The 16,095-nt window shown below is 35.2% G+C and overlaps 1 protein-coding gene across 2 annotated transcripts; it reads right to left on the bottom strand.

Moving 5' to 3' along the window:
• Positions 1 to 2,244: 2,244 nt before the first annotated feature.
• Positions 2,245 to 15,910, bottom strand: LOC110836078 (saccharopine dehydrogenase-like oxidoreductase). 2 transcript variants are annotated; one of them, XM_022076913.2, is made up of 11 exons: positions 15,806 to 15,910; positions 15,548 to 15,707; positions 13,629 to 13,817; positions 13,353 to 13,540; positions 12,071 to 12,200; positions 9,665 to 9,720; positions 9,435 to 9,565; positions 8,203 to 8,437; positions 7,052 to 7,219; positions 4,434 to 4,528; positions 2,245 to 3,251 (listed from the first exon to the last, which is right to left on the bottom strand). In XM_022076913.2, exons 3-11 carry the CDS (start codon positions 13,804 to 13,806, stop codon positions 3,146 to 3,148), a joined length of 1,287 nt encoding a protein of 428 aa, XP_021932605.2. In that variant the 5' UTR covers positions 13,807 to 13,817; positions 15,548 to 15,707; positions 15,806 to 15,910; the 3' UTR covers positions 2,245 to 3,145. The 2 variants fall into 2 exon arrangements, with proteins under 2 accessions (XP_021932605.2, XP_021932604.2); XM_022076912.2 differs by having other exon boundaries at positions 15,553 to 15,707.
• Positions 15,911 to 16,095: the final 185 nt, after the last annotated feature.

Below are 16,095 nucleotides of genomic sequence, written 5' to 3'. Positions count from 1 at the left end.
GTATTTGTGTACCAAAAGACAAGCACAGGTTTCACATTAGAAAAGTAAATTTTATTATTTAAATTGGCTTCAAAAATAACATTTCCTTGATATGACATTTTACCTTGATTTATCTTATGCCTTTTTAACATTGTCAATAAATGATTAAGTTATTATAGTAGTTATATGTTTTTGTTCTGTTTATATGCGTTATATATGATATTGGTTACTTATGTTTATTTTTTTGTGTTTACAGATATGGGGTTAATTTATTGTGTGAAATAAAACCTCCATATGAGGTCTCTTGAACAGGCAGTTTGATTTCAGTTTTTTTTATTGTTAATAAACTTGAGAAAAACTTAAGTTATTTTTTGCTTAAACCAGTTATCAGAAAAAATATATTATGTTTTCCTTATGAATGTTAAGTTTATAAAAGAAAAAGAAAGATATTAATAATGATATATAATAATTTTTTGTAGGGGTTCCCTGAGACATGAATATTATTTCAAGGGTAAAAAGGTTGAGAAACGCTGATGTAAACCTGCAAAGTATATGTTCGTGTCTCATCACCATATTATAGGACAAAATAATTATAATAATGTAATTAAATCCTTACAAAACGTGGAATCATGGTAAGAAAACAAAATTTCACTCAATATTGATATATAGTCATAATCAGTTATGGCACCACACCTTTCTCCCCATCAATATCAGCATTAAAGTTGGAGAGATGGTAAATTTAAACTGTTTCTGTCTCAAGGGTATTTTTTACTTTTTAATGTATGTATTAGTGCCATATCATGAGTGACATAGTTAGGGTCTCAAGGGCAAAATAAAAGGCAATATTGCAGTCTGTCCCAACTTACTATAATAATTTATTTGGAACAAAATACATACTGATGTCTGTTCTTATTTTAATTTTAATTTTACCAATGGCATTGTTCACAAAACAATAACTGAATTACACCCATACTAATGAAGTTCTGTTCTATGTTTAGTCAAACCCTAGGACATTGCTCTCTGTAGGCATATGCATCTCTTTTCTCACCAACACTTAACACTGTCCACTTCCCCATGTCAAATGAAAATGATTGCGATTATACGCTATGTACTCGTATTACTTCCTTACTGTGACCAGCCTGGTAATTGTGTTCAGTTCAGATGTGTCCACATTGTTATTTACACAAAGTGTGGAAACATTTTCATTATGGTACAGACCACTACCTTGTCAAGCAGCAAAATAGGAGTGGATTTGTAATTGTTCTACCAGAATTCTTGAAATGTTATTGTCAACTGTACGGAGCTTTTCTGGGTAATGTTTCCATTTTCAAACCAAATCCCCTTCCAGTAGCATGTTCACTTGTAACTACCTGGATCTGAAATGTTTCATCTACACCCATGACCCAAAATAACCACTCAACTCCCTCCCAGAGTTACTATAGGTGGTATCATACCTACCTCATAAGTAGGTTTATTTGTTAATGTAGAAGTCAATGCGCAGCTAAGGGAAATGTCTGTACAGCCAGTGAAAACAAATGGCATTGCACTGTATCATACTTAATGGTATATCTGGACTGCCACGGATGTTAGCCAATGGCAGCCGGTGGGAATGGTACTTTGAAATTACTCAGGAATTTCTGTTTCAAGAATTTCATGGTTTCAATCAGGGAAAACATTTAGTTGGAAAGCCTGAAGGGAAAGACCACTCAGAAGACATAGGTGTAGATGGGAACCTAATGTTAAACTGTATCTCATAAAAACAGGTTAGGTGTGGACTGGATTCATCTGGACCATGACAGGGATCAGTAGAAAATGTTTGTTGCAGTAATGAAGCATTGGGTTTCATAAAAGTTGAGAAATTTCTTTACCAACAGAATCTACAACTTCTCAAGGACTCTACTCCAATGACTTAATCTATACATTCATAAATATATGAAGTAGAATTTGAGGTTCTCACAACAGTGAGTATGAAGATGGCTTTCTTCTAGGTTGTAATGCCATGTAGCCTGGTAAAGTTTACCACTGTTTCAGAGGTCCTTGCTGCCTCCATTCAGGGTAATGAGTAAACAACCCAGAAGACAAACATCTTCATGACAAGATGAAATCAAAACTGGTTGCAGACAGTAACTGTATTACTGCTGATTGATTTAATAATAAAGTGCAGAAATGATATTCTTGAAACAATCCTGACTAACTGCAACTTCGTTTTAAACCAGGTAAATAAATCATGAAAATGCAGAGGATATTGCAAATCAAAATCACAGCTTCCACATTAATACAACTACAGTACTTTATTAAATATTCCAATGGTATATATTTCTCATACACAAAAATATGGCTATTATAAGTCTCTGTATTATCACAAACAGTGCAATGAATCACTATGAAGGAAAGCAATATATTATTTTTATTATACATGTGTGTGTATATAATCACTTAATAATGGAAATTTAGTCGCACACTATATTCAAGTTATTATGCTTGTTTCAAAATAGTTTAGGAGTTGGCATAAAAGGCTTTAGCATTAGCAGCTAATTATAAAGCTACAATGTATTTCAAAACTGTTCACAGCACAGTATCAACGAGGATCTGTGCAATGGTCTAATTCAGTGGTTGTGAAGAATTACTTTGGTTGCATTTAACAACAAAAAAGAAATTACAATGGCACATAAAAGAACAAAACTATTTTCAATGGCTACTGGCTACATTAAGTATGTTCATACAAATGATACAAAAAAGGATACATATTGAAGGTAACCATGAAGAAAAGCCCAAGATTACATAAAACTTTATATAACACCCGACTTTCATACACTACTTATGAAAATAGCCAGTGGCCATACATCAGAACTGCTTTGGCCACACCTGAGAATATCAACTCTAGCACAGGCATTCAATGCATTTCAGTCTTACAGGATATCAAAATTACTCTCCATGTTCTGAAACTTTTAGCGAGTGAGACAATAAACTGATTCTAAAGTGAATTATTATGCATTTTAAATACCTTGAAATTCATAATTATTTAAGTGTTTATTTATTCATGTACCAGTAACTTCTCCATATAACACTTAACCCATAATAAATGCAGCTTGCTTAAGCTTTGATTAAATATTTGTAAGAATACTGGGGAACAACAACAACAACAGAATTACCAACCACCAAAGCTCTAATCACCTTCTGAGGGCAAAATTTCAAATTTCAAACCATGCTTATCCAACTCCTCAATCAGGGTTGTCTTCGCAAATGCTGCCCCTGGAGGATACACTCCACCCCTGAAAAAATAATAATAATGCTCAGTTTTAATCACACAATAATATACATAACGTTACAATACACAGGAATCCTGTTGGTCATTCAGATTTTCTGTGAATTTTCCAACTTTATTTTTTCCCTTCAATGTGAATAAAAGTTGATTTAGTAATTTGTAGTAAAACATCTGACAGTACTCTTTCAGATAAAACTCTCAAAATTTTATTGAACATGCCGAATTTATTGAACAAAGTAATAATGAACTAATTATTCAGAATCAAGTAAAATTAAAATATTATGTTTTATTTCTTATATTTTCAAATGAAATAGTCTTCACACCTTTCTAGGTATCACAACAGTGCACATGCTCAACCAATTACATTAGGTAAGCCATAGTTCTGTATTTAACAAAAAGTCAACATCACTGATGTAAAAACTGAATGTTCATGAAATACTACCAGAACTACAATGTTTATTCATACGATTTTCTGAATGTCAATGTGTTTTTCTGACTGACTCTATGGCGCAACAGCCTGAAGCCAAGCCTTGGCCTCCTCCCATGTAAGAGGTTTCTTTGTCTTTGAAGTGTACATTCATGAGTAGTGAGTAACAAGCCCACTGCCTCTGCACAATTTATACTCAATCCTGATTTGTGCTAGAGCCATCTAGTAGTGAATCAGGAGAGACATTGGTGGAAACTTTCCGCTGAATTTTGCTTATAAAACACCTCGTTCATGCTTATAAGGTTCTTTTACATGCCGTAAATCTGTGATATGGGACCGCCAGCTTTACTTCTCCTCCGAAGGAAGTTGTGTTACAGATTTTTATCACCATTAAAAATCCATCAACCTTGGCCAGGTTTGAATCTGCGAACCTTGGGTCTGGTGGCAAGCACACAAACCATTAGTCCACCAAGGGTGACCAATGTGTTTTTCAACACCACTAATTAAACAGTGAAGTGCTATCTAAAACATCCAAGGAACATTAAGGTTACTTAATACTGTCCTATTTCTCTATTTAAAATTGCAGATTTTATTAACAGAAATAAATAACCTTATTTAAGTGCAGAGAGCAGTACTAAGTCATAAAAGTCCTACCCTAATGTACATTTAAGGGAAAATGTTTCCTTTAGAATACCCATATATGTTCACTTCACTTAGAATATTCAATCTCTGAATGAAATGTGATTTATTTTGTGATATTACCTGCCAGGCATCTTGTCACTTTCCCTCAAGATGGTGACTGCACTTAGAAGCAGAATTAGAGAGGTCAATCCATAAAATGGATCCTCCCCAGATATCTGAAAACAATGCACCTTAATTGAGCAACTGCCCACATTCCCCCCCCCCCCCCAAATCATCAATAATACAAGCACTTTCAACATGCCCATCAACATGGTGACCATTGACAGGTGATAAGATATCATCATGATGCAGATTATGGATATCATTATCAATATTTTGATCATTACCTGATCGTTAACTATACTCAACACCTTAAGTTTTTCAGCAAGTTTTTCTCTTTCTAGGACGCCTGAAACAACTAGATTTCAGTTTCCCTGCTACAGGATATTGTAGAGTATAGTTTATTTACATTCCATAGATCCTTCTTAGGACTCACCCAAAGGATGTAGATCATGTCATTTCATACAATATACATAAACCTCAGAATTTTAAATAGAAACACAAAACTTGCTTTACATACAGATTATAGATATATATAAAGCTTAAAAATTTTCAGCAGAGATGAAATCATCTACAGAATAGAAAGAGAGAGTGAAGAGGTAATTTTTCAATGCAGGCTTGAATACCTTTATATCATAATTTAGACTTTTAATTGTTGGTGGAAGATTATTAAATAACTTGATACCTGTGTAGTACACTTCTTTTTTACATTTAGTAAAGTTAGCATTTGGCACATATAGATCATGTTTACGTCTTGTATTTAAATTATGCACATATTTGGTTGCATAATGAAATCATAATTCATATGCATACATGAGGAATGGACATGCGTTGACTACTTGGTGACAAGTTGTGTAAAATGAATCATAAAATGAAACACATATCAAGTCTTGCAAACAAACTCCACATGCACCTCTAGAAGATACAGTACCAAAATAAGTTTAATCAAAACATATAACTATAAATAAATCATGTGTTCCTTGTATGAAATTAACACATACAAAGCTGGTCATGTCTATCTGTCTTTGCCTGCATAATTCAACTTGAGAACCACTGGATGGATTCAAATGAAATTTGGTATGGACATTATGCCATTACATAATATCAACATGATGCACAAGCACCATCAAATTTCATCCAAATCTGTAGAGTAATTTTCAAGTTAAATTAATCAGACAGACATGCCCAGCCCCAATATGCTTTCATTTCATACAGTTTATGTAATGAACACACAAATTGGTCTTAAGATACCAGTCAATTTTGTAAAACACACTGTCATAATTAATGTCATGTGATGACTATCCTGAAGAGAATTCCAAAAAGATGTTCTAGAAATGTTTTGAACAGTGGAAACACTGACTAAGTTACTGGTATACAAGGAGATTACTTCGAAAGTAAGAGCAACCATTAATGTGTAAATAATCAAATACAGCTTTTATTACGGCATTCCAGGGACTGAACTGTCATACCATCATTTTTCCCCATAATCCTATTATGCTGTTACCTTCATTAACAAAAGGTATGAGAATGTCAGCTCACTAGCATCATTTCAGGGATGCAATCACATCTTGGTCCATGGGCTATTTAACAGCCGTTACATTGGGGGTCAAAAGCTTTACAACAGTGGAAGTTAGTATCCTCTCTTTTGTGCAATAAGGGGCAATGTCTCGCAGCAACACTATTGTGGTAATCCAGAACAAATGCCTGCAGAATCAATTTTCAAAGGCCCCCTATCTATCCCTGCTCTTTTCTTGTTTTAATAATGGACAGGAATGCCAGCTTCCTTTGGTAGCTTAAAACAATTATTTTTTTGGCTTTTCCAATCACGGGAAATTTCAGTCTGTGGTTTCCAGATGCAATTCCACAACACATGACAATAAGCAGTTCTTTAGTCAATTTATGCCTTGGAACACATTTCTGTCCTTCAAATATAAGCCCTTCCAGTATCAACTCCTGCAGTATCCCCTTTTCAAACCACCACCATGACCACTGGAAAATAACCTCCCCACCCCTCCATAGATACTAACCAGAAAGCACCATAAAAAGTTATTGTTTGGCCATATCTTCTGTGGACCCTCCAAAAAGCAAAACCAAGGCCCCCCCCCCCCCCCCACCAACCCAAAGCAGATAGTATGATGAAAGCTGCCCTCATACATTTCTGTGTTTATGTATAATGTGCATTAAATATCTGTGCACAGATAATTGGTAGTTCACTGCATATGTATATACTGTTATGTAAATAAAGTAATATTATTCATTAGTGTACGGTTTATTTAACAATGGTATAAATAGCTCATATTATATAGCATTAGATGGGTGATTAATAACTGTTAAATTGGAAAGGATGTAGAAGAAGAGAAAAGTGTTAGCATAATTTAAAGTCCTGTACCAGAATTTACTTAAAGGGTTTGTGAAAAACCACAAAAATCTGTGGTCTGGATTGCCATTCTCTGGGCAACATAAGAACCCAGGACCTCCTGAATACAAAGCAGGAATGTGAAGTACTTCAGTGTAATGTTTAGTCATGCCATGTTGAAAGGTGAAGTGAACAAGGTCAAAATCCTAAGCAGTATCCTGTGTACGAGAGCTGTCTTAAATCCGGCCACTGAAATATCAAATACATAAAGAGAAGTACCTACCTTGACAGTAACATGCTTGTTAGGAGGTAAATCATGTTGGTCTGTTGGTTCTGCTAATTTCTCTGCCCAACCTTCACCAAACAGCATCAGATTGATATATGACTTCTTCATGTTCTCTACAGAGGGACCCTCATGAGATATTGCTCCACCACTGAACAGTTGTGGATACTAGAAATATGTTCATCAAAATTATCTTAATGACTGTCCTTGAAGTCCACACAACCATAAAATATGAAACTACAAATCCTAAAGTTCAGGCATTCTGATAGTGGCTTGACTTGGTCAATGTAACTATAATCACCTTCATGAAAGCAAGGTTCACAACCCCTTAAAGCCCAGTGATAACATACGTACCACCTTCTTTAACCAAACATAATTCTACATTTTACCCTCAGAGTGTAATAATGGCTTCCACATGATCGCAGAGTGAACAGCAATTATTTCCTTAAGCAGCAATCACCAAATAATCTTCATAATGGAGAAGTGTTACGTTTCTATAAGGTAGAGATTGAGTGTTTATATAGACATGCTGACTTCAAAGGGTTAAACAGAGGGTATCTAAAAGGAGCATCCAGTTTTTAAAAAGAACATGAAATTTTATCTGAACAATAAAATTAGGATTTGAAAAAGTGTGGTATTCGACACTGTTGAGTGTAACACAAAACTCATTCTGCTGAACACTTACAACAAACAGAACAGAGATTTCTTTTTGTATGCACAAACAGTAACAACAGTCACATGTTTCAAATATTTGTTCAGCAGAATCTTCCATCAGTCGTCCGGCTGAATTAATTTGTGTGTGGCAGTCTGATCTTCAATCATTAACTGTTTATTCTTCACATTTGAAAATAGTACCATAAACTGAGTTGGATTTGAGGTTTTCACAGTGGCGAATCTTCTACATTGTTGTGCCATGTAGTCTGGTAGAAGTTTACTGATGTTTCAGAGGTCCTTGCTGCCTCCATCAATGCCCTGATGACAGTGGCAGCAAGGACCTCTAAAACGTTCATAAAATTCTACTAGACTACACAGTGCAACAATTCCAAAGACAGCCATCTTTGTGCCATAAACAAAATAAAATTTCCAAATCTATAAATAAAGCAGTCATGTTTGATCACAAATCAATATTAATCAAGCACAGAGATTATTACCTTAAGCAACAAGTTTCTTCCACACTGGAACTTGGAAAGCACAACAAAGATGAGTCCAAGAATGCCAAGAGCAAACACACTAAATACTGATTTGATGAGTAAGTAGGTCTGGACTTGAACAGGTCGCAACTTTTCATGTTCAAAGAAGTATCTCTGTGACCGTAACATCACAGATCGGTCAGAGCCAGGGAATGGCACACACCAACCATCAAATTCCTTGTTCTTGAACAACAATCTGAAATTTTATCACACACTATACATCAGGTAATATATGTTTAAAGTATTTCATAATTTAACCACAGCACACTTCATTTCCATGAAACACGAATTAAAACATACAAAGAAACAAAATTTTAGTCAAGTTGAAGACAAAAATTAAGATCAATCAACTGCAGAGCAAAACAGTATTAATTACACCTGCATTAACAAAAGTTTTATGCTTTCATGTCTGTTTGCACTCTTTTCACATGGGAGAAGACCTCAAGGAAAATGTTAAAAAAATTTAACAGGGATCACTACTTGTTTCTTCATTCTTCTTCTGCAATGTTATGTTTTGGTGGCAAGAAGGTGAAGGTATATAAGTGAAAAGGAAAGCAGAAAATTGAGAGAAGAATTATGATAGGGTGGACAAATAAAAGAAATATGGGAGGAGGGAAGATGAGAAAGGCACTTCGTAACCCAGAAGAGCACCATGGACAACCTCACTGACATGAGAAGCTAAAATCTCTTACTTTAATTTTCAACACCTAGGACACAAAAAAATTTCCCTCTACAGCTTACGAAGATTAACAAAATTCACCCCGTGACTTACCCTTTCTAACGTACATATGATCAGAGGGTAAGCATATCTCCAACAGCAGGATTAGTGGCCTTGGAGTAAAACAATGGGCTCTCATTCAGACAATTTTGATCTTATAATAGTCATATCTGTCTGCAGATTACTTTTATCATAGGCTAAAGCCTTCACTTCTGGTATAGAAAAAACTCTGAAAAAGGTCTAAACCAGGATGCAGGGCCCATGTTAAACTCTATGTTCCCTCTGCAAACCACCCCATTCATAATCATTTTATCACTAGGGGTTTCCCTGTTTCAGACATGTATTTATTCTACCCTTACCTAGGATTGGCAGAGGACAGGAAATGTCATAACAGAAACCAACTATTTTCTATTTAACAAGATCTGAATTGAAAGAACAATGCACTTAAAAGAAACCCAAAAATAATTACCCTCACCTTCTTTTCAACTTCGGAGTAAACTGAGGCAAGCGATCCGGGAACAGCTTCTGACGGAGAGGTCGCAGTTCATTGTAATGGGCTAAACCATATACCATCGACTCCCAGGTCCCATAGTGTATAAATGAACCCTGAAAACTCCATTACAATTACAATGATACACAAATACATTTAATCAATATACAAAAGACAAGCAAATTCAACACTTGAAGTATATGTTTACACTTCACCTGCACTGGTTCAGTAGTTCCAGACTCAAGGTAAGTCTCCACAGAGTTCAAATCTCCTGCAAAATAAAATACCATTCTTACTGAATGCGAATATAATCATCCACAAAACTCTATGCAGCAGACTCCTCCTTGATAAGTTATTCACTTATTATAGTTGATAGGGAGGTAAATACATTCCACGCCTTTTGTAGAAAAGTGTTCACAAAAGCCTGCCCAATGATCCCTGTCCTCAGAAGAATGACATCCACTTTATCACATCTTAGTCCTTTAAAATCAACTGTATTATCATCTTCCTATTTACACCTTATATGTACACCCAAGTGTTTTTTCCCCTCAAGGTTTATAGCTAAAATGCTGACTATAATTTCACCTCTTTCTTTGTATGGGTATGAATCTTGGCCTCTCACCCTAAAGAGAAAAACATGGACTGAGGGTGTCAGGAAGTAACAGGAAGCTGGAGAAAATTGAATGAGGAGCAGCTTCATTAAGTTATCACCAAACATCATCACAGAGATCAAATCAACAATAATATTTTAATATGGACTGGGCAAAGTAACACCCAAAGGGAGAGATCAGAAATAGAAGGGAGGACAGTATTAAAATGAATGTTAAGAAATATGGTGTAGCTATGTGGGCTGGCTTTACATGGCTCAGCAGAGATCAAAGAACAGCTCCTCTGAACATGACAATTAATGACTATTCACTACACAAGGACTCCACTCCCCAGAGTTCATTAACTAGAAAAACAAGGACAGAATTGCAATACAAGTAAACAGAAAGTAAAAAAAACCACTAAAAATGGTTTAGTTGCATAAAAAAGGGAAAGACTTGTCCAAAATGGTAATGGAATTAAAACAAAAGAAAGAAGACTAGGGGAGAAAAATAAGAGAACTATGGAAGAACCAAATAAGCTTAGATGTGGAAGACATGGGAGGAAGTGAAATATTTTAAACTAAGAGTAGCTAGACAAGTTTGACAATTTTGTTTCAAAATCAACGCATACAACAGGTCAGGACATGAGCCATGAATACAATGAAAATTGTACCCTTTCAACGAAAAATCTCTGAGGAGGATATAAAATAACACAGAAAACAATAAAATAAAGAACTGAACATTCCCAATATATTAGGATAAATGTTTATTAAAAACTGTAAGTTTGCTATGAGTATAACAGATTACTTTACCAATAATCAGTTAAGTGCTAAATTAATAAACTTACAAAAACATGAACCAATATTCTTTATAACAACAACAAATTTGTTGTTTGAAATCCGAAGCTTCTTGTGTTTCCTAATTAGGCAACACAAACACAACTGCCATTACCAAGACAAGTCTGACATTAGAAACTCAGAATTATCATAAATAATAAGTAAATCAGGGTGAACACAAATCTGAGTGGATTAAAATATTTATTTAACAAAAACTAAAACATTAACTTACACCACGGGAAGGAGAACTACAGAAGTGTTTTAGTATACCAGTGGAGTTCAATGTGTGCTCCATTTGTGGCTCTCACACATCAAAGTGATTGCCACACTTTCTAGAAATTCAAGATGAAAATTCCCAACAGCACATCATACTGTCTCCTTTCAATTTTCCAATTCTGGTGGTAACTTAATCCTCGACACAGCCCCAAAAGAATAAATCAAGAAGGGTTACAGCTGGAGAATGAGGCAGCCAGGAAATGGGCCTGCCTGGGCTGATTCAATAATAAGGCAACTGTGTGTTTATAAATAAAAACTCCCTCTGAAAATCCCATTGAAAAGTGGTCAGAGTTTTTGTGGAATGCAACATAAGCACAGATAACACTTTCTTAGGGTAAATCATGGCAAGAGTTTTATTCCTAATGACCATCGTATGAGATATCACTTGTCCCGCATCCTACACATAATTGAGTTCTTCATTCAACAGATTGAGTTTCATTTCTGTACCTTGTTTAGATTTGGTTAAATAAATATCTTAAAATGCCTGCATCATTTGTGCTCACACTGTATATAATGCTCAGAAGAATCACCACAGGCATAAATTCTCCAAAAGAAAACTTTACAAATGCAAACCAATACAGTAACATCATGGTTTTTTTTTCCATGTTCACTCCTGGACCCAAAATTAGTTGTTTACCAGTGCTTTGTCCAGATTACATCTAAAAATGGTCAGATAGCAACACAACATGAAGGAGAGAGAGAGAGAAAAAACAAGAGTGCAGTTCAAAGCACATAGTTCTATCACCTGCCACTAGATGGAACACAGTTCCTTTTGGGATTCGCCCAAGTCAATTGAATGCCATTCACTTCTTTGCCATGTAATACTAGGAGTGAACATGTTAGGAGGTGAATTAAAATTATTGACAATTAAACCCAGATGTGAACACAAATACTAATTATAAGACATCCTTCAAAAACAAACCTTGAAATTTGTTCATCAAAAATACTGTCCCAAGATCAGCTGGAATACTGTCAAACCCACAGGCACTTACAATATACACTCCCTTCTCCTCAGCTGCCTTGTGATATTCCAACTGTATCTTCTCCATGTACTGTAACAATCACACGAATGCAATAGTATCACATAGTTACGTTGAATGATCATACACAGGAATTAGAACAGAATTTATTTACATTCCACAGACCCTTCATAGTACAAACCAAGGATGTGGAACTATAGAGTTCAAAGTAAAGCTGTATTCATAAATATTTACAGTATTAAATATTTTCAACTTAAGTAAATTCTTCCACAGAGTAGAAGATAAAAGATAATTTTTCAGTGCTGGTTTACACATTTCTGTATCCTGATTTAAAATTCTCATGCTATCTAGAAGAAAATCCCTGCATAGTAAGCCCCTTTCTGGTATGTAGTGGGGTTAGCACTTGGTTAATTAAGTCATGCTTATATGCAATTTAACAAAGGAATTTCAACTGGGAGCTGCAGATAAACACATCCACACTTTCCGAAGTGTGTTCAGCCCAGCACGTAATTGTCCACTAGGTTTTGATGGTAGTATGGTTCAAAATGTTAAATTTGGAGCAACCTTCCCATTGGCAGATGCAACTGTCATTTGAGTGATGTCAATTTTCTGCTGTGAAATAGCTTTAAACTCATTGGTTGGCCGTGACATGACCACATTTCCTGTAACCAAAATTTGGCATATGGTTACAGTAAAATGTGACCATGGTAATGGCAGATATTTGCTTAAAATTTTATTGACTGAAGTACACACAAGGTTCCTTTCGAGTCTCATGTGAGACATCTGCTGACATCTCATCTCCAACAGACATAACATGATTACAAATTTTGGTTAAGAAAGGTGATGATTATGACAAAACCTGATCCTTCCTTTGCATATAAACCAGAACACATATGAAATGTCCAGCTTAGGTTCATCTCAGGGTCACCTGTCTGGAAACAAACTCAGAACTGGCAGACACAAAATTGTGAAGCATGTACTGAAGAGTGATGTGACTGTCAAATGGCAAGGATAATATTGCTATACGGTTCAGGTTGCATTAACTAAGAAGCATATGTAAAGCAGGACCCCCCTCCCCCCACCAAGACTGAAACAGGAAGACATAAAAGAAATATTCTTGATCAAGTTCCAATAACTCACAAACTGTTAAAACAACATTTGGGATGGAGACAAATTAAAATGTACATACAGCAGCGTTTTAACAGCCACTAACACCCAACTTACCTGAGGTTCACCACTCACATCCACATGGTGAGTTCCACTAGCTATACAAGCACTGACGACAGCCTCTCCATAGAATCTGTATGGTCCAACACAATTAACCAAAACACGAGCTTGTGATGCCATCTGCTGAAGGGATGATGCATCTTTCACATCTGCCTCCACAACTTTGACTGCAGCAAGGTCTTCACCTGTAAATTCACCAGGTTCCATGTTAGCATATATACGTTATGTACACCAAAGTTTATATTATAACATGGGAGAGTGACATGAAGTTACCTGTTTTCTCTGCAACCTCCTTCAGCACATCATTCAACTTATCTTTATTCCTTCCAGAAATACCCCACGTGATACCTTTCTCCTTGGCTAGATTCAGTATCTTATACACAGCAACCTTCCCTGTGAAGCCTGTTGCACCAAATACTATGATATCCACTTTATCACCTTGGCTAGCCATTCCCGACAATTCTGAAAATATGATTGTTCACAACACTTAAACTGCAGTGTACTCTCAATTATTCAAGCAAGTGAAATGAAGGGGATGCATGAATAATATAGAACACTGATAATCCAAAATGATTTTAATATTTAATTGACAAATGTATCACACAATCACCCAATACTTGGGCTGGTGTTTCAACCAAAGTGTTACTTTAAGCATAAAAGGGGAATGATTCTATCTACACCACTAACTTGCCAGCACGACCCAAAAGATATACAAAGATTCAGAAAATACAGGTGATATGTTTCTCCAACACACTGGTAAATACCTACAAGACTACAAAGTATCATAACCCAAAGACAAATTGTGAAGCTAGTCACACAACCCACAAGTCTATTTAGTAGTAGTACCAGTATTGTATTGTTCTTAATCTGCAATTCCATCTTATAAAAGACATTTTCAAGTTCTATCCACATTTTTTTATTTTTAGAGACTGATGAATGTTTTATTCAAAGCCAAAAGTCTAATCCTTCTTCCCCATAAACCTTTAATTGTATGTCAAAGCTGTGTCAAATGCACATATTCTGAAAAATCACTCCAATTTAAAGGAGAATGGTTAGAGATTTTCAGGATGTAACAACACATCACAACAGAGGCTGTAGTTTGCACATCCATAAAATACACTGTAAGGTAAAATGAACAACCATTACTGGTTTTCTATATCTTGGTTTGTATGTCTAAGCTATTACTATGAAGGTTCTATGAAATGTTAATAAATTCTAATTCATAAAACATGCATTTACCCTTGCAACACTATTCATATACACAAAGCATTGCACTACTAGAATATGTGTTTGGAACAGGAAAAGGTGGAGTGCACATCAGCAGTAAGATCACCCCACATTATCACTTCCCAGCATACTTCTCTTGGTAAGTGGACAGCAGTTAGATAAATAATGCTGAATAATGATTTCTAAAAATACAGCAGACATCTTCATATTTCATATTGTGTAAACTATTGCATGAATGGCAGAGGTTGGTTTTACTCAACCATGTTCTGTTTGTCAGCTAAGCTCACAACACTCCTATCGAATACATATATACCACAAATACTCTCTTTCCCCTTAAGAAAGAACCATACATAAGGAATTTATTTTATAATTTATTTACATCCCACAGATCCTTCATACATTTAAGGCAATGGTGCAGAATATGTAACGCACAATTTACAAATATAAATAAATACACACAGCGGGTTTTACAGACATTATTTTACATTATAACAGAAATACAATTTTCATGAATATGTACAATGTTGATGAATTTCCAATTTAAGTAAATTATCCATAAGCAGAGTAAAAGGACTGAGATATACTTCAAGTATTTTTAAAATGTTCAAACTCTTAATGGCAGATGGTAGGCTTTGATATAAAAATAATTAAAATCTATGATGCAATAAACACACAAAATGCTGGTCATCATATATAATTGACTTCTAGGAATGCGATGTTTAAAAAATTAACTTTCTGTCTTCGTGTATGTATCACATAAGCCTCTTATTTCATCTTATAATATCAAATACATAGACGCTTACCCGAACTATTATGTTAAAACCAAAACCGTTTTAGAGTTGTTCCATTACAAAAAAATTCCGTCGGAAAACTTTTAGTAAAACATGGATTTTTTTCCTTACAAAACATTGTCTTTTAATAACATCAACTCTGTACCTACCTTACATTACAACTAATACACGTACCTTACCTCTAAACAATGCTTGGAAGTTTTAATTAATACGATAGTCCAGCCTCACTTCACAGACCCAACCCTCCTACGTGCATAAAGGTGGAGGAGGAAACGACTGTCACAAGGTAGCTCCAACCACAATGAATGGTTATTGCGATGTTTTGGGTAACATTCTGTAAATCGAAAAATGTAATTTCCCATCAAATGACGGAAATCATTATTCACACACAAACATTTTCAAGCATCCATCACAGGTTTACTTCTTGGTCACCTAATTTTTAATGTGTTTCATGTTCGCAATAGTCAACAAACGATACCAACCAAGTGATGGGCAACTCAATATTGAACGTTGGCAACGCACATGGCGTATGACGTCACGCAATGTGTATTGCACAACGACCTTCATGAATGAAGAATAATAAACTGCGCAATTTGATGATGATTGTACATTACTTATTTATCTTTCCAAATTATAATTTCAGCATCCATAAATAAATACATCAAAATTCCACTGCTTTAACGCCAAGCTTTGACTACTTACCACCCCAACATCTTCATCTT

Source organism: Zootermopsis nevadensis, unplaced genomic scaffold (genome assembly GCF_977971745.1).
Source record: "Zootermopsis nevadensis isolate Lab colony 2312 unplaced genomic scaffold, Znev_1.0 Znev_ptg000021l, whole genome shotgun sequence".
Lineage (NCBI taxonomy): Eukaryota > Metazoa > Arthropoda > Insecta > Blattodea > Termopsidae > Zootermopsis > Zootermopsis nevadensis.
This window is presented reverse-complemented; position numbering and strand designations above follow the sequence as displayed.